Raw genomic sequence first — 19,748 nt, 5'->3', positions numbered from 1 at the left:
AACATCCTTGATACTTTTTTACTTATCGAGCTTTGGCTTCATTTGCCAGTTCGTGAAAAACAACTGAAAACTCATGCTATACTGTACCAATGCCAAATCTTGTTTGTGATAAGAGTAACGAAAATGGAATGATAACCAAATAAATCAGCATGGACTGTGGTTATTTTCTTATAACAGGCCATTAAGGGACAAAAAGCAAACTGGCTGGTGTATCACTACATTAGAGACAATCCCCCATATAATGCACAAATGTGTGTGTGTGTGTGTGTGTGTGTGTGTGTGTGTGTGTGTGTGTGTGTGTGTGTGTGTGTGTGTGTGTGTGTGTGAGAGAGAAAGAGAGAGAGAGAAAGAGAGAGTGTCTTTTTCACATGGCTTTTAGCTCAAATACCACATTTATTGGAATCCATGGTTGCCTAACTGTATTAATGCAGCAGGCACTATGAGCACTACTGTGAGCATCTTGCTTCTCCATTTGTGGTGAAAGCAGTAATACTCTGCTCTAAATGCGAGCTCTGTTAGAGCACTGTCCCTGCAGAAAGCCAAGAGGGCTCTTACAATATTCAGACCAGATCTAATCAGTTCAAAAAAAAGTTATTGTTTCCTGAGAAACAAAAAGTGATAGACAGTTTGTTAATGTCTATCTATCTATCTATCTATCTATCTATCTATCTATCTATCTATCTATCTGTCTGTCTGTCTGTCTCTGTCTATCTCTCTCTCTGTCTGTCTCTCTCTCTATATATATATATATATATATATATATTTCAAACAATATGGGAAGGGTTACTTCCCTTCAAGGCTTTTCTACATGAAGTCACTCAAAATTAGTAAGACACTCTAACAAGGTGGATATGTGAAATACAATGAAGGGTAAGGTGCAAAAGGTCACCAAAAGCCTTAAATATCGAGTTTCCCCTGTTGCTATATTGTCAGTGGAAATAGATTTTCTTTATATATTTTTTTACATTTACATATACATAACGTTACCCCCTTCATTGTGAACAAGCTGTAATGGTAGATTTAGTGTGTTCCTGTGTCTGGGAATGTCCAAGGAATTACAGTAACTTTCACAATAACAGAGAAGCGTGAGCAGGCACAGACTACACCTGAGCAATATATTGTCACTGTCCTGCTCTAGCCTGTAACTGCCATCTGTATTTGCAGGAACATTTTAGAATATTCCTTCAAAGAATGCCTAACGACTGCCAGAAATTATTTTGCAGGTTTTCTATATCAACAGCAAAGAGGATACATTTGCATATGCTCATCATAACACAGGTTCATTCCAGGTTTATTCACTTGTTTATTTATGATGTGCAAAGTAATTAAATCCATCCTGAAAACAAGGTGACCCCATGGAATCAAAACCAGTTTGCTGCTGCAATGTTTGGGCCCCTTCAATGAAATGAATTTAAAGATTATGATTTTGTTTTGTTAAAATTGTCTCATTTTTCTACACTTTATATCTCAATTTCATAATAAGAGCGTCACAAACACTGAACACTGAAAAAAGCATTACTGCAAGTCCTGATTTGGATTTCTGCAACATTTCCAGTGTGACATTATGACAGACAGCACCACTTGATGCTGGCTCATACTCAAAAAGATGCTGCAAATTCGGTATTTAGTTTGTAGACTCTACAAAGTGAAAGCACGCATATGTTTGGGGAAAGTAAATGACCGATTACAAAGCTTTTAGACTAAAACGTTTGCTTTTAATTGCTGTGACAGTTTTTATCCTGTCGCTGTGTGGTCGAAGTTTCACGACGAGATTTCGGGGAAGAATTCTGGTTCTTTGCACCTAATCAGTTTCTGTGAAACGGGAACTCAAGACAGTTTTACCTGAGGTGACTGAAAGATTCTTGAAGGCCAACAGGAAGGCAACAGGCGGACCATCCTAGCTGTGATCCATTAATGCTCCCCTGGCTCACTCTTTTATGGGCAAATTGTAAGATCTGTCGTATTTTGCCACTAAATAATTCCCCATCACGCAAGTGAGCCTTACAGCGTCTGCACTACAGTCCTAAACCGGCTTAATTTTCCATTGAAAACAATAGGCCGCGCTAATTGATTTTAATGGCTCTCTCCGCGACGATGCGCCCCTTATGACTTGGAGAGAGGTCTTTAAGATTATTATTATTAGTATAATTGCCATTACCCCCACACTTTCCCTTTGCGAATGGGAGACAGAGAAAGAATATCTTTGCCCTTAAGCTGAACAAATAATTATTAGAGACTGGAAACAAACAGACGACCGTCATTCACACGCGCGCCCACTTGCGCGCACGCACGAACACACACATGTCTCTCCACCTTAGAGAGGACCCCCTCCTGGCGACCCTCATTCCCTCCGCCGCCCTCTTCGTGCAGCGTGCCGCTTGTAATTTATGCAAAATTAATTGATACATCTTTTATAATTGATGTGCTGTAAACTTAATGAGTAATTTATGTAATTAGTCAATTAAGGATAATTCCAGCATATGTTCCATATGCCCAGAAGGTGTGCTTTACAACTAGTTATTTGTCCAGGAGTTGGGTGCAAGCGAACGCTGCCGTAGACTACCTAATTAATTTTGTTATGCAGATCAGCTACGGTGTCTATTTAACGGCCCCCTTTGTGAAAACAGATTTAATATTGATCTTTCCCGGGCGTTTTAAGAGGATGCTTTTACCCGCCCTGGCCTCGGAGGGCCTCGGTGTTTCAAATCTCATTTTTCAGGCGCAGGGAAAATAGTTATTCGGAGAAAACAAAAAAACACAAGCGCAGCATCAACTGTCTTTTAAAATGTTCCCTCCTCGTCAAGCAAAGTGGCACTAAAAAGTCATTTTCTTTGCAATTACATAATGTCTTTAAAATATGCTCTCCGTTGACACGGTTGACCTTTTGAGTGGGCTTGAAGGACCGGGACATAACGGGAGTGATACACCGGCTAATTAATTGACACAGTTTTGAATATTCATACCTAATACAGCGAGCTTGCCCTTAATTACATTGTTGGACTTCTCTCTTAGGAGGCTAAATCACGGAAGGCTTAATTATTGTAATGTATTCGAGGGCCCACCGGGGCACCGCGGAAGACAGGAGCCGTCAAGGACCCAGTCATGACACCTGGCCAGAGGAGAAAAAACTACGAGGAGGGAGGGGGGCTTTTTGCGGTTCTCCGCTGAACAGAATTCAGAGCAGGGGATGAAGTTTGTTTACATCCTTGTAGGATTCACCAGAGAGTGTTTGAACAGACAGACAGCCGCCGGACTCCCCTCTCAGCAATTAATCAACAACAGCGCCTCTCTCTCTCTCTCTCTCTCTCTTTCTCTCTCTCTCTCTCTCTCTCTCAGTGTGTTTTTGTGTGTTTCTGTGCGAACGAGCTGGTGTAATTGAGAGCAGAAGAGAAGCGCACTGATGATTGTGCGCAAAGGAAGACATGATTTATTGTTGGCAAAGTCTGAAAGTGCCATCGAGCAAATTTAACAAAGATGCTGTATTTATATATTCTATTCTTTACTATTTGTTTCCTCGACTCGAATGGGGGAGATTTCAACGCAAATCCACGCTCTCCGTCACAGTTCTTTCACCGCAGACACACAGATGACAAGGCAGTCTTTATATGTGAAGCAACTGAACACTTTAATACTATAACATTACATGACTTCTGGTGCTGTTTAAAAAATTGCAGGAGAGGTCAAAGGTCAAGTTTATTCGCAGAGAAAATGCCACAAAACCTTTGGTGATTTTGTTGTCTTGCTCCAAGACATTTCAGGAGATTCGCCACTATAAACAAAGATTAGATGTTAAAATCGGTCCAAAAGTGTCAATTCTGTCCTCGTGTACTTTACGTGGGAGTCTTTGATTGGTAAACAGCAAATTAGACGCAAAGGCATGTGCTGAACGCACATCCTCTCATGTTTATACCCCCCCCACCTCACGCCACACACACACACACACACACAAACGAACACACACACACACACACACACACACACACCACACACACACACAGCCTCTGCCTCTCTCATGACGTGTCCCCTGAGTGTCTGGATAATAGATAATAGAGCTGGCGACCTGCGGGGGTCTTACAAAAACGGCGCTCATTGAGTGTGAGCGTCGCACAAGAGGAGAGGAGCCACATCACACACAGACAGCAAAGCAAACCGGCCTCTCATATCATCATTCAGCCGCCGCGGAAACAAGAGCAACTCGGAGGACTTCTCAACTTTTACGCACGGAAATTTGACATTTACGCACGACTTCAAAAGCATAATTTGACGAAGACACGGACAAAACCAACTTATTTACGGACGTGAGAGACTCTCGAGGATCTTACCTGAGCGGCGGGCCTTTGGGTTTCACTATTAATCGATAAAGCAGGTAATATAATCTGATGGCTCAAAGTTTTGGAGCAGATCAGTCAGATGGAGACTGATATGAAGACTGGCAAGTGAACTCGTAAAACAAAAACAAAAAAACGTTAAAAAAAACTTAAAAAGCATTTTTGTTCAAGAATTTAAACTTCAAGAAAAGAGTAACCAGCTATGCCTCGTCCAGGGAAAAACTCTTACAGCGACCAGAAGCCTCCGTACTCCTACATATCACTCACAGCGATGGCTATTCAGAACTCGGCTGAAAAGATGCTGCCTCTGAGTGACATTTATAAGTTCATCATGGATCGCTTTCCATATTATCGAGAGAATACCCAGAGATGGCAGAATTCCCTGCGACACAACCTCTCATTTAACGACTGCTTCATCAAGATACCCCGTCGGCCTGATCAGCCGGGGAAAGGCAGCTTCTGGGCTCTTCATCCGGACTGCGGTGACATGTTTGAGAACGGCAGCTTCCTGAGGAGACGGAAGCGCTTCAAGGTGCTGCGTGCCGAGCATATGACCTGCAAGAGTTCCCCCATGATGCACTATTTCCACCATCACCACCATCACCCTGGCAGCAAGTTGGGCACTGCATCCAGCCACCACGACCACTCAGCCGCCCCTCCAAACGTGGGTCGCCTTCCTCACTTTCAGGGTTACGGGGGCATCACTTGCGCACAGCCTGGTGGGTTTAAACACCCATTTGCCATAGAGAACATTATAGGAAGGGACTACAAGGGTGTGATGGCCAGTGGGCTTCCCCTTACCTCGGTTATGCACCATCTGGGTTACCCGGTGCCCCCTCAGCTCAGCAGCATGGTCAATTCTATGTGGCCGCACGTCGGCATGCTCTCAGAGTCTATGGGTGGCGTATCCGTGCCAGCATCATCCGAGTACGCACCATTCAGCGTGTCAGCCAAGGGCCTGTACCACAACGCCAACGGGCAAACCCTGCCAGCCGTTCCAGTGCCAATAAAACCCACCCCGTCCCTGGGCCCCGTGCCGGGTTTGACGGGTCTGCAGTCCGGCCCGGCCCAGATCTGCTCACCGTCCTCACTGATGGAGAAAAGTGATCTGCTAGAGGGAAAAGGGAACCCTCTACACCCGGCCCTCCTGCTGTCCTAACCGGGTAAATTGCAGGCTATTTTTGAAAGAAAAGAAAAAAAAATAAAGCGAGAAAGACATTGAGATTACCCGAAATAAGACTTATCAGAGACGACAAATAAATTACGTGCAGCTGTAAGAGCGTTGTAAAATTAAGTTTAACATTGTGCTGTGTAATGGATTTTTCATTAGACTCATGTTGATTGAAATCATGATTTATTTGCACAATTTGTGAGGGCATTTACCACATACTGTAATGTGGCACTGATAAATACAATCAGACTGGTAGAGATGCTAATCCCAAAGAAAGCTTTGATTTAGGAGAAAAACAGTCCGAAATGATTTCAAATGCAAATCAACTGCTCTGTTTTTTGATGTTTGCTGTTATTCTACTTATTTTACTTCAATCATTGGCAGGCCTACCGGCTAAAGACAAGTAGACCTTCGTAATTTTTAATTAGGCCTGTTGCACTTTTTTGTGTATTCTCTAGCAGTGCATTAAAAATGTTATGCTTGTATTATAACACTATTTATCTGAAGATATTTATAAAGAACTTAAAACCAAATCCTCCGTGTTGTAGTTATTTAAATAACTGTTTACATTTGCACATCCTTTCAGGGACGACTGTGTTTGAAAAGCTGAGGAAAAAAATTCCAATAGACTCGGACATTCTTTTACATCAGTGGAAACAGACATTCAGGTCCCGACTTTTATCTATCAATTCCTCAGATGTGTAAATAAAGAAATACGTCTCTACCCTTATTAAATATTTTGATACTCTACAACAAGAAGTAATAACAAAAAGATCACTTCACATGCCACCTGTAGTTCTGTTTAATGCATAATAAATGGTCAGAATAATTAATTTATATTCCAGCTGTTTTTCTTTAAAAATATTATTTTCAATTATTGATTACAACTGATTACAGAAATAATATTAAATATATATTTGGCTCTAACTATGAGATATGGAGTACGAACTGTGAGAGTTAATATTTTTCACTGAACCAACATACGATGACATAAAAGTAATTTTTTACTTTTCTTCACTCTGGAGTCATCCAAGGAAGATCTAAACCCTCTTTGAACATCCAGTTCAAAAACAGAGCTGAATATCATATTACATGGTGTAACTGTTATATTTTAAGAGGATAATTTTAAGAATACTTATTATTCTATTTAAGAACAAAGATAGCAAAAAAAAAAAAAAAACTTCCATAATTCATACTTAAGTGCACGCAATTGTCCACATTTGAGCATGTGTACATGTGCTGATGCACGCTGTGTTCAAGTGTGTGTATGATCTTCCAAAAGATGGATATGAGCAGCCAACATTTTGGACAGCAGCTCCACAACTTCAAAAGCAGGATCAAGTTTGCTCTTTTGTTTGCTCTGTTTAAGTCAAGCTTTGAAGCTTCTCCTCAACGGCAGCACAAAGCCCCAGGTTCAGCCCACTAAAAATGACTTATATTTAACCTCCTATCCCCTGTTTAGCATCCCAAAGGCTCTCACAGCCGACACTATTGTCACACCAGCCTCTGAACAAATAATTGAGATGCACCAGTGGAGGAGAGGCGTGGGAGTAAAAAATTAAAACCTATTCGGGTGTCATTGCTAACGAGCAGAATCTCCCTAATAGTGATGACCCTTATCTTTTCCTTTCTCATTCAATCCTTTTTATTTATTGTTATTTTATCACCATCATTTTGTTGTGTTATGCCTGACTTTTATTTATTTTATTTTATTTCTTTAGCATTTCTCTTTAGTTTTTTCTATCATGCCACCTCCTCTTTACTTTCTGTTCCATCTACACACACACATACACACTTTCTCTGCAGGGTGTCTGTAATTTCTAGTTAAAGGGAACTGAGATTTCTACAGCACACCCAAACTGTCTGTGTGAAAAGTGTGCCTGTGCCTGTAGGTGTGTGTGTATGTGTGTGGGTGTGTGGGTGTGTGTATGTGTGTTGCTTTAATTCCCTGATCAGCAGGCCTCAATGTCTTTAATAGTCCTCACTGCATTAGTGCATAATTAAATGCCACTAATTAAGACACAATAAGAGGAGTAATAATGCAGCCATTACTACCCTCCATGATCCTCTGTCTTCACAACACCGGAGTTGGATGCCTCTGGAATCATAATATCACATGAGCTCCCCTAATGTGCACATGTGTTTATGTGGAGGGGTAATAGGTGGTATTTTTGTTGTTCGGTCTTATAAGTAGGAACTGTGCTGGTTGTGTCAAAGCATTTAAAAGAATATGTTAAATGATTTTCAGCCTCAAGAGCAGGTAGTAAAATAGAGAAACAAAATGCTTTGGATGTCAGCTGAGTATGTATACCGGTTATAATTTAGATTACAAACAAAAATCTGTTCTGGCTGTGTGTTTTTGTTTTATATGGTAATAAAAAACATATTTTTGATAGACTTTCTTAGTTTTCTCAAAAGAAGCAAGTGCACTGCAAGTATCTCTCCACTCTGCTGTGATGGTTTAGCAGATATAAATTTGAACCTGATGCTTAATGTCAATAAACTGCAGAGTAATTTCATTAAATAAATTTTAAAAATTAATATGGTTTACCTCTTTCTCCAAAATGAAAATGTAATAACCACTGAGTCTCCTGTTTCCCGAGAGCATTAAAGAAATTTGTCTGCTGTGTGCAAATCCACTTACTTCAATTGGAAAAACATAAACTAATTATAAAAGCATAGAAAAATTGTAATTAACGACTCTTCTGCAAATAAAACTACATATGGAAGAGCTGAAACCTGGAGCTTTTTTCTCTTTAGACACTTAAATCAGCACAGGTGCACGCTCCAGTGTAACACAGCCATTCCCAAAAGCTGAGGCATAAATAAAAGGCATAAAAGGCAATTAAAGAAGGAAAACAACTTATAAATATGTCTTAAAATACTGATCACTTACGACAAAGACCATATTCATACCCTGTATATTTTTATTATTTTTTTTGGAATTTGATTTAATTTGAACGACACAGTACGACGCTACATGAATTAATTTTAGCACTGATAAAAACATACCTGGAATTAATATGGGCCAACTCTTAACTCGGGACAAATGGTTCGACGTGTGAAATGTGAGTGTAAAAGAATAAAATGAGTCCTGTGAATGAATAAAACATTTAGGTCAGAGGTGGTTCACAGTCAACCCTCTGAAACATAACGTTGCGATCTTGAATAGAAGATGATGCATTAGTGGTAATTACCCGCACTTGATAGGGGCCAGGGTGACAAATTCTACATGCATTTTTCCTAATGATCAGTGAGGACAGGCCATCATGATGAGCAGCTTAATTCATCTGATCTGATGTGCTATTTCTTACTCATGCACACTGGCACACGCGCAAACCTTAAATATTATTCTTTGTTCCAGACAGCAGTCTTTTATTCAATATATCAGAACATCAGATGATTTAGAAATTTGCTCCAATTTCTTTAAACCTATAATTGTCATACAAGGATTCATTGTTCATCCACAGCTTGACTGACCATTAAAAACATCAGCAGAGCCATTCTAACTATAGATGGAGGTATGAAAATACATTACAGCAAACTCCTTGTTAAAAAGGTCTTTTTAATCACAGAGATAGGAAATCACTTAAATGTCATGAAGATGTTATTATTAAATGTTAAAATTCAGTGATTTGTTTCGGAGTTTGCAGAAATGGGCTTCAATGATGGGGGAAAAATTGTCTCAAGCCTGCTACGTTTTCTTACTACACTTTTACCTGACGGTAAATGGAAACAAGAAAGAAAGAAAGAACGAAAGAAAGGCTATGAGAGATGTACACTGAACTTGTCAGTGGTAATATTATGACTTCTGATGCAATCTTAAGAGAGCTGTATCTGAAAATGAATCAGCTGCTCCTGGCATTCCCTAAAACCCGACTGAAAACCATTGGCAACCGAGCCTTTCCCGCTATCGTTCCCAAACTGTGGAATGATCTCTCTGCCCATGTTAGGATGGCCTCCTCATTGCCTCTTTTTTAAGACATGCTGGTAAACTCATCTTTATTCTAACTCAAAGTGAGGTTGGTGTGCTCTTACTTTCTATTTATTATCAATACTGTTGTTGTTGTTGCTGATTTGTTGTGTGGTGTTTTGTGCCTTCTATAACACTTTGTCCAATTTGTGTTTTTTTAAAGTGCTTTGTAAATAAATTGGTAATGGTAAAATATATGGATTACATATATTCTGTATATGCCACTGAAAGATAGGGGTACAACAATGTGAATGTACAAGGAGTCTTTGGAGGCATTTATTGCACTACTAACATACGCATACAGATCAATCTGGCTGCACAGAGCACTCACACACACACACACACAGACACACACACACACACACACACACTTGCAATCTTCACAAGAAAGACTACAAAGTGAAGTTTTAACTCTTTCATTACAGAAAAGATTAAATACTGTTACAAAAGAGAAGGAAAAGACTTTCACCTGAAACAAACTCATTGCGTGGCATCTCATCGTATCTCTTATTTCCTCCCCGAAACTGATTTCTGATTTGTGTTGTGAGAGTGAACACATAGGCTTTGTCACAGGAGAGAAGATTATCAAATATCATGATCACCAAGGTTCAACTGGTCGTCATACCAGCTTATCCAATTCAGGGTCGGGAGGGAGGCTGGAGCATATTCCAACTGCTGTAGGGTGAGACATGTTCGTCAGCATATAGACACTACATGAAATAATATTCAACACTTGCAAGAAAGGAAACATACCAGTGATAAGAAAAATGAGATTTCCACACAGAGTAATACATTTGTAAACACATCATACCGTTTATTAAAATATATTCAAATTAAATATACTGAAGTAAAGTAAATTGCAAAGGAGTTCCTTATGGATGACTAAATGAAGTTATTAATTTCATAATTACACTGAAGCTGCTAAACTTGTCTTTTGCATTAACAAATATAAAATTTGGATTCATAAAAAAGTAGATCTGATCTGTCAGCATCTAACAACCCAGAGAGCTCTTCTTAAAGCACGAGGAATTATGTCAGGTGTAATTGATCATGCTTAATTTGATTCAGTCTTAATTGATTGATTCATAATTCTTGTAATTAACTTAACTGTGAGTAAACTGTGAGTGAATCAATAGGGGCCATGAATAAAACCATAATTAAATCTTTATAATTTTCTATTTGAGAAATTTTATTTTATTTTTTAATGTCACTTTCCCTTGTATGACAACAAGATTATATAATTTACTATTAAGTCTTTTTATGTATTACTTTAATAGAATGAGCAAACGATCTGTTCTCTGAAGTAGTTTTTTGTTAAGTTTACTACATTGACTGTACTGTATAGCTGTGGTCCGTGTGATAACTCAGTATAACAGTGTATGTGATTCACTGCAATCAGGCAGCTGGCATACGGATTTTTTCTGCTCTTATCTTAATCAAACGATCGGCTTGCCATATTCATTGCTGTGGTGTTTAATAGGGGGACAAGGGGACAGTCATCTGGCACGTGTCGACAGGAGTCAGCGTGAACCAATGAAAAGACCATCTGAGGGGAATTAGCATACTGGCATCAGGCCTGGAGACAGAGAGAAGCTGTCAGGGGAAATAGTCCTAACGACAGGTCACTCTGGACCGCTGCACATTACTATAACTCTTCTCCTTTCTCTGTAATGTATTGCATTCCCTCTCCAACTTGTCTCTTTTACTGTCTCTCTTTTTTTTCCATCGTCACTACTCTGCACCAGAGTCCTCCATCATTCTTCTTTGTCATTCTATTATGTTGGGTGTGATGTACCCAAAGAGAATCTTTGGGTTTTTTTCTTTTATCAAAAACAGTTTCTACGTCATCCCCCAGCCATATCTCCATCATTCAGCCTCTACAACCCACCACTCCTCTTTCTCCTTAATAATTACCCGATGATTCACTGATCCAGGGTCAAATTTAATCCACCCCCGTGGTTGAAGTGTATTGTCTCTGTTCTGTCGTCAGAGCAAGGTCATCTGACGCAGCTCATATCATCATCATCAATCTGCCAACTTTCTTTATTGGCCCAAATTATTACAGCTTATTAGCCATTATTACCCTTAATTATCAATTCAAAATAGGTCAGTGGTTCACCTTCTCTGGCCTGCTTCCCATTGTTTCTCCTCTCTGACTTCCCCGCTTCTTCACTTTCTCTAAAGAGTTCGGACAAAGAAGTTCTGTGGCCAAAAGAACTTCAGCAGTTTGTCAGAGGTTAAGTGCTTTGTAAGAAAATGAGTGCTCGTATGGGCCCATTTGAATCGCCAGTAATAGAGATTAAAGTGAAATGGAAATGAACAAGTGTGTCATCAGCTCTCTCGCTGCTGAGTTTGTACTTGAAATTTTCAATCTCATTACACAATGTCAAAACATGATGACTGGCAGTGTTTCAGTGAAAACCCTATAACAAAGGTTTGAATTAATACAACTGCCAGGACTCGATTATTAGTTTATTGGTGCAAGAATAAGCAAAGATGTAATTTGATGGTTTCTCATAGAGTTCCTTTAAAATTTAAAGAAATAAAATATGATACAAATATTACAGATCTTGCCTTTTTTGTGTTGTGACTAATGTCATATGTCTTTTCTGTATGTCCCAAACAATTTCTTTTTGTATTTTGGATATGTATCGATTAATACATCCATTTAATTACAAAAGTGTAATCGAAAAAAAAACTTTCTTTGTTTCACTTCATATTGGAAAGTTCTCCTCTTTGTAACACATGTTATTCATTGTTAGGTACACAGCTTTACAATATAAGGCAAAATTACTGAATCATTACAACTCAGTTCAGCTGCAAAGACATTAAATTGATTTATTCTTTAAAAAAATGGAAAAAGACTTGCTTTGAAGAACTGGTAGAACAAACATGTCTGATTGATCTTTGATCACCAGGCACCAGAAGTCTTTTCTGCCGCATTGAGCAACTGAACTGAATCAGCAAGACTATAACCATTTTTCTTACTGAGCATGTTCCAAAGAATCAGCTTCCATGAAACACAGTCGAAGTTTCTATTGTTCCTTTCTTGTGAAGAAGGAAGGCAACAAAGGTCACTTTTAGCCCTGGGCAGGTGGTTAGCAGGGTTAAGTTACAGCCTCCAGAAGGGGGAAGAAATACACTGCATCAATAATAACAATAATAACACAGAATGATTTTTAATAAATTGGCTTTTTTCTTTTTATCCATTTTTAGGCTGGTTTGTAAGACAAATGATAAGAACCTATTTGTCCCTACAGCAGTCATTATCAACCAACAGCCACTAGTCACTTAGCTATTCTGTAGCTATAATAAAAGGAATAAAACTGGGTTTTTTTTCATGATGTATTGAACTATATGTGGAATGCTTTCAGACAACATTAAAGTGTAGCTTTCTTGTGTAGCATAAAGTGAATTTTAAACTGATTGCAAATAACTTTAATGAGAGATTGTTGAATAAAAGAGTAATTCACTTAGTTTAAGCTTAGCTGATATTTATTTGTCACATTTTTTTCTTTATTTGAAAGTCTGGTAACACATTAAGCATGGATGGACAAACAAGAGACATCGTGGTGTCTGAGACCATTAACGTCTGCAAATCACAAAAATGAAAGGTGCATATAGGATAAGACCTTTAAAGCATTATGGTTGATTAGTTAACATAATATTCCACACACTGAATTAACAAAATGAAGCCTACAAAATATAAATGATTGAATTATCATTTTAAAAATGTTAGGCTCCAGAACAAAAAAGGTTTTTACACTAATGCACTCAACAGCGATGGTGCATTTGGCAACAATGTGCCGTTCTCTCGTTAACGTTAATTGGAGCTGTGGCAGCAGTTAAAGGCAAGGTCCTCCTCTGACTCCTAATCATTTAACTCTCCATTACAGAGAGCACTCTGGGTTTTTATTGCTGTAATAAAGTTGATCTTCACTACCACAAAAAGCCTCCTGACCCCTGGGTGAGGTGGAGACCTCAGACTCACTGTATTCATCATCTTGATATTGAATTGAATTGAACTGAATCTTTATTTTGAACATCTTTGTCACAGGCTCTGTTTATAGAGGCAGCCACACAGGGTCGGACAATGTTTGTTACTGTAATCTTTACCCAGAACAATAATATACAATCATTTTAATTAAGTAATTAAGGTGTATCTATGTTTTGCGTATGTGCTTGTCTATATGGACAAATCTGACTACCATTTAGTTTTCCAGTTGTTTTATAGATGTTATAATAATAATGAGGCTATACAAAAATATTAACTATAAGTCATGCATTTACAAAAGAGAGGTTTGAGGTATTAAAAATATATTTAATCCATGTATGCCCTCTTGTGGTCAGATAATTAACTGCACAAAAGCCTGTATGTTCATATATTTTTTTTTAATTATTATTATTATTTTATTAAATAGGATCGATGTAGTTTAACATAGTTCCAGTGGTGACATGAAATTGAATTGCTACTTAAAGCTGTAGCTAATTTCCAGGTCTTACATTCACAATACAATTTTTTTTTTCAATTGTATAAAATCACAAAACCCTACAGATAGAAAACTACAATAAGTGCACATTAACTAGGAAAAAGATAAAGAAATATAATATTAAGGGAAAATTAATTAAGATATGGCTCCTAAAATTCTCAAACTTAAATTTATTTATGGGGCACATTAAAAAGAAAAATACACATTAAAAAAAGTACAAAAAGGTGGACTGGAAAACAAACAAACAAACAAAAAAGGTTATAGATAAAAAATAAATATATATACATTCATGGCCTAAAAGGTAAAAAAAAATGCAAAAAAAAAAAAAGGGGGGGAAAGAAAGAAAGAAAGAAAAAAAAGGATGTCTGCACAATTATGAAATTTGCATAATTGAGCTCATAGTTGCTTTTACTGTGAAAGATTTAATACCTGTAATTAATCTGAGTTTAGTTGGAGGTTTGTCCCATAGATGAGTAGACTTTATGGAGAATGCTGCTGATTGTTCAAATTTAGATCTCCAATGTGCTATTTTAGAGTTGAAACTCACCACGTTCCTCATGACTCGTGTTACTGTCTTGTCTCCGGGCAGAATTACGAGCCAGGAAACAATATAATCTAGATTAATGCTTGGTAATGGAAATCTGGTGCTTGTTATCTGGAACGGGAGAAAAATTTTATTACAATCTCGATGTTAACCATCGGGCAGAAAGTGACAAAAGCACATGGACAAGACAAAGTGTGTTAGTCAATGAAAATCTGGTTTTTGGTTTCATTGTGTAAGAATGTGATACTAAAAATGTAGGAAGCAGGTCATTTAAATCCTGGAAATGTCTGAATAGAATCAAATGAGGAATGAATTCATCTTGAGCTGATTTGGCATGTAGCATTAAAATTCAGATCGAAACACAATGGTATCATCATCCATATTTATATTGTTAAGTTTCACCTTCATGACAACACATAGAGACCGAAGCCTGTCTAGACTTTAGGTCAGTTGTGTGTCTGCATTACCAGCTGTTTAAAGGTCAGAGGACCTTTGAGGTGGTGGCTCCTGTCTTTGAACTGCTTTGAACAAGAGGTCAGCTCTCTGTGAAAAGTCGATTATGCTTACGTCATTATGATCAAAATAGCACGTTTCAGTGATCAATCATGTGTTTTAATCACATGAATATCATTCTCTTCAGCACTTTACGACTAATACATTATGTTTTGGGACATGTTTTAATAAATATTCCGAGTGCTCAAGATGTCTTACATGTTTACATGCAGTTATTGGATGTATTTAATGTCATCCATTTGAGGCAGAGGCAGAGATACGTGGTCTCAGCATTCTGTCAGTGGGTTGGTTTGGATTTTTGTTTTTTTGTTTTTTTGGAAAATCACAAAAAGACTTCCAAGCTGACCTTTACAAAACTTAATCCACGAGTGGACAAGTGGAGCATGAGCAAATTAAGAATCCATTAAAATTTGTAGCAAATCTGGATCGATTTAAAACCACAAAGACAGGGCAGGAGCATTTTCTGTATATTTTAAATTTGCACTTTACATGTTTGCTTGTAGGTTTATGTGTAATTTAGAGCAGGGTGTGTCTTTGTTGACTGTAACCATTCTTCTTTTATTGTTTAAAACATGGACATTAGAGTAATGATGTAATTTGTCTCAACTCGATGCCAAGCTGACATCGCACCATTCCAGTACAACTAAACACATCACTCTGATTTGCCACCCACCCAGAAACACTCATCACTCTGTGTTTGTTACGTGTACTCTTGTGTATGTCTGCTTAGGAAATGTTGCTTAATCCAGGCGGAGGCGTCAGATCAGTCAGACAGAGCCTCACCCTTACCTTTAAAACCTCACTGACACATGTGTCACACACACAGGCAGGTTTCTCTCTGGACAAAGAAACATCACAACCCCAAAGGTAAGAAGAAAAAAATTATTTCACCATTTGGCAAAAATGTTTTATTTCTGAAAAGTGTGCTATTCTGTTCCAAGATTTCTATATTTGATTAAATAATACTTTACTCTTGTCACCAAAGGTGGGGAAAGGGAACTACATTCAAATCCTTAAATCAACATTAAACAGCCATGTGGGTCCTTGAGAAGATCAGGGAGAGCATGGAGAGCCTTCCTCAGGAGTTGAGTCGTTACATTGGAAAGAATGAGGAGGATACACTTTTCCCTTCAAAGGCTAGCCTCTCAAGGAATCTGCACAACAATGTCCTAACCCCAGACATGATCCCAGAGTTCTGTCTGCCTCCACGGCTTCGCAGGCAAAGCCCACTGCTAGAAGCTGAGGAAAAGCCACTGTTTGTATTCGGTCAGAACCAGATTCCTAAGAGTAGGCAGATTTCAGACACGCATGTAAAGACAAAGGATGTGAAGACAAAAAATGGTGACACATCAATGGCCTGGAAAGCTACAAAGAAGCCTTTGCCATTCTCTGCAGAGAGCTACGGCCTGGGTGGAATTTATGAGAGCCCCAACACTCGGAGGAAAGAGTCTTTGTTCCACTCAAAACGCCCTGTTTACCTGCTTGATAGAAATATGCCTACTGCAGCACCAAGACTGGGAAAAGAGACTAATCTTCCCCAGAAAACTTTATCTGGATTCCTTCCGGTGTTTTTATGCAAGAGTATGTCTGAGACAGAAAGCGAGACACCTTCTTCCAGTGACTCTTCTCCCCTCAGTTCACCTTATTGTGTCAAATCCTCCCTTTATGTCTCATCAAGCAGTGGCCGCCTTAAAGGTACAGTATCTTGCCCTTCATTAATTGACAGTAAGGCGGGCAGGAGGAAGTGGAAGAGAGGGGATTTAACAGCCTCACTCAGCAACCCATCAAGCTTAGAGGAAAACTCAGCCAACCTAACTCCACCAGCCCTCCTCCCGATGGATGCTCTGCAGTGCCAGGAAAGACTTCAGCGGGAGCATGTCCTCCCATTGCAGGGCCATGGCAGAGTGCGCCTTTCCGCTGAGCACACCAAATTCTCCGGCAGGTCGTCGTCATCCTTATCCACAGTCCGAGTACGTGTGGTGTCTGTGGAAGGCCTGTGGAGTGATACTGACCGACAGACACTGAACTGTGCAGTGAGTCTGTGTCTGACTCCCGGGAAGCTGCAACAGCAGGAGAGTGCCACCATCAGGAACTGCCGGAGCCCAGTTTTCAATGAAGATTTCTACTTCACAGAGCTGAGTCAGAAAGATCTAATGGAAATGCAGCTTAGGTTGAAAGTAGTACATAAAGCTGCAGCTGGAACTCTGAGAAGGGGGAAAGTGATGGGAGTGATCACCAAACCTCTGTCTCAGCTGCTTATTTGAAATAAACAGGCAGAAAAATAGTTTTTTGTATCACAGTATGAAAACTGCATGTGTTGTATATTACATGTGATAAAATTATGATGTCTTAAAACTATTAAAATGTTGATCTCCTCCATACCTGCTTCATGCCCTGGTGGACGGGGCTGTGGCCCCCCCACGCCCTCTAGCAGAGCATTACATGAAGGAACCTTTTAAAAACAAGCGCGTTCATGCTCACAGGTGTACACACGGGTGATCACACACAAACTACACCCTTTTTGGCTCCTACCTCAAAGCACACTGTGCGCTGTCGATCTTACGTGCTGCACAATAATGTTTAATATTTAGTATTTACTGTTATATTCCCATATATCATCGTGATGTTGTTTATTCTATTGCTCTCGTTTTCTTCTGCTTGTTTTCTTTTTTAATTCTCAACAGGTGAAATTAAAAAACAAAAACAAAAAAACAGTAACATGTAATATTTAGTATCTACTGTTATCTACTGTTAGCTAGTTTATTGTGATGGTGTTGGTTTTATTATGTTGCTCTTTGTTGTTTGTTTTATCTTCTGTTTTTTTTATCTCCATACAGCTGATCCAGGTGTTTTGTTTGTTTGTTTTTTCTTCCCCCCTTTCTCACCATCTCTTCTCCCATCTATTTTTCTTTCGCTCCCTCTCTTTCTTTCATTCTTTCTCCCTGTCCTATTCCCCAGTCATGTCTGTCCCATCTTTAAAAAATGAAAATAAAATAAATACATAATTATAATAAAGGTCAATCAAATGGACCAATATGGCAAGGCCATGATGATCCACTTGGTAAAGTAAATCCACTTGGCATCTTTCTTGGCCTTCAGACAACAATTCTGATGGCTAAAGATCCAAACGGGACAGGCAAAAAAACCCCAAAAAACCTCCAAAAACCTATTAAAATGTGTAAAAAGGAAAATGTTGAAAAGGGAGGCAACCAGTGAGCAAATATGTTAGTTAGCAATGAGCTCTTGAGCATAGTAAGGCATTTAGCTGTTAAGCAGATATTTCTCTCAGCAGAGCTTTGAGTTTAGAGCACACTTACTGTACTTTTGTCAGATGGTCACAATATGTGCCTGCACTGAATGTTAATGTTGCTGTTTAAGATGTACAAATAGGCAGCTGTTTGGTAATGTTCAGCATAAAACTGTCAGCTCTTCTGTTTCTCTGCTGAACCATATCCAAATACGCTCTCTTCTGTTTATCTCTGTCATGCTACTCTATTGTACGGCCCTGTTATGCCATTTATATTAAACACTGTACTGAGTGATGAAGTCTGAACTGTAGAGGTTTGTAAATATGACTTGTGCCCAGAACTTTGAACTCAGCAGTTAGAAATCTTAGAGGATACAAATCAGACCACATAAAACCAGTCTCAGTCCCAGTCTTCCTCGTACTAATGTTTCTTCTGCTGACACAATTAAATTACCTGAATAAATCAGTTAAGTGATTAAATTTGATTCCAAAAGCGATTTCTTTTATTCATTTATTACAATTTCACATTCGTAAAGCCAAAAAAATATGACCCTTGACCTTAAAAAAACAACTTAGAAACGTGGAAACTTAACTTAAAAAGTCAGATTTACTTCTATAATCTTACGAGCGTGAATGATACAAAATATAAAACTAAAGGAACTAGGAAAGTCTGGCTACAAGGAAACACATAACAAGAGAGCACACAGCAAGATGGGAAAATGTAGATATTAAATAATGAGGTAACGAGACACAGCGGAGACACATGGGGAACAGAGCCAAACAGAAACTGACTGAGACAGCAGGAAGCAAAACTCAACATAATGCACACAAGATGAGAGACATCGTGGGCATCGTGGCGATCGTGGCTCAAGAGTTGGGAGTTCGCCTTGTAATCGGAAGGTTGCTGGTTCGAGCCCCGGCTTGGACAGTCTCGGTCGTTGTGTCCTTGGGCAAGACGCTTCACCCGTTCCCTACTGGTGGTGGTCAGAGGGCCCGGTGGCGCCAGTGTCCGGCAGCCTCGCCTCTGTCAGTGCGCCCCAGGGTGGCTGTGGCTACAATGTAGCTTGCCATCACGTGTGTGTGAATGGGTGGATGACTGGATATGTAAAGCGCTTTGGGGTCCTTAAGGACTAGTAAGGCGCAATATAAATACAGGCCATTTACCATTTACCATTCAAAACAGAACAGGAAACATAACGCTGAGGAAGAGACACGGACATGTGAGCTTGATACAGACAAAAGGCTAAACAGACACAGAAACATGACTGACCAGGGGAGACAAGAATAACTTGACACAACTAAATGGGGAGACCAGACAACCACAGAGACAGAGCACAGACAGAGTTGACAGATACGAGGACACGACTGGGGAAACGTATATGTATCACAGAATCTAGTGGGCTAGCAGAATCTAAAGAAAGACTAAAATCTAAGAAACATAGACAATAAAACTCAGAAGCACTAGGAAATACCGTAAACAAA

General features: G+C 39.1%; 2 protein-coding genes across 2 annotated transcripts; both read left to right on the top strand.

The window, feature by feature from the left end:
* The first annotated feature begins 4,094 nt into the window (after positions 1-4,094).
* On the top strand, positions 4,095-6,068 carry foxb2 (forkhead box B2). The gene has a single exon (XM_005916228.3). It carries the CDS (start codon positions 4,531-4,533, stop codon positions 5,485-5,487), a length of 957 nt encoding a protein of 318 aa, XP_005916290.1. The 5' UTR covers positions 4,095-4,530; the 3' UTR covers positions 5,488-6,068.
* Positions 6,069-15,771: 9,703 nt separating this feature from the next.
* On the top strand, positions 15,772-17,283 carry LOC102299008 (C2 calcium-dependent domain-containing protein 4C). Its single transcript, XM_005916370.3, has 2 exons — positions 15,772-15,886; positions 16,005-17,283. The coding sequence occupies exon 2, from the start codon at positions 16,054-16,056 to the stop codon at positions 17,281-17,283; it is 1,230 nt and encodes a 409-aa protein (XP_005916432.1). The 5' UTR covers positions 15,772-15,886; positions 16,005-16,053.
* The last annotated feature ends 2,465 nt before the right edge of the window (positions 17,284-19,748 follow it).

This window comes from Haplochromis burtoni, unplaced genomic scaffold (assembly GCF_018398535.1).
Source record: "Haplochromis burtoni strain Fernald_Lab_line unplaced genomic scaffold, NCSU_Asbu1 Contig_18, whole genome shotgun sequence".
Lineage (NCBI taxonomy): Eukaryota > Metazoa > Chordata > Actinopteri > Cichliformes > Cichlidae > Haplochromis > Haplochromis burtoni.
This window is presented reverse-complemented; position numbering and strand designations above follow the sequence as displayed.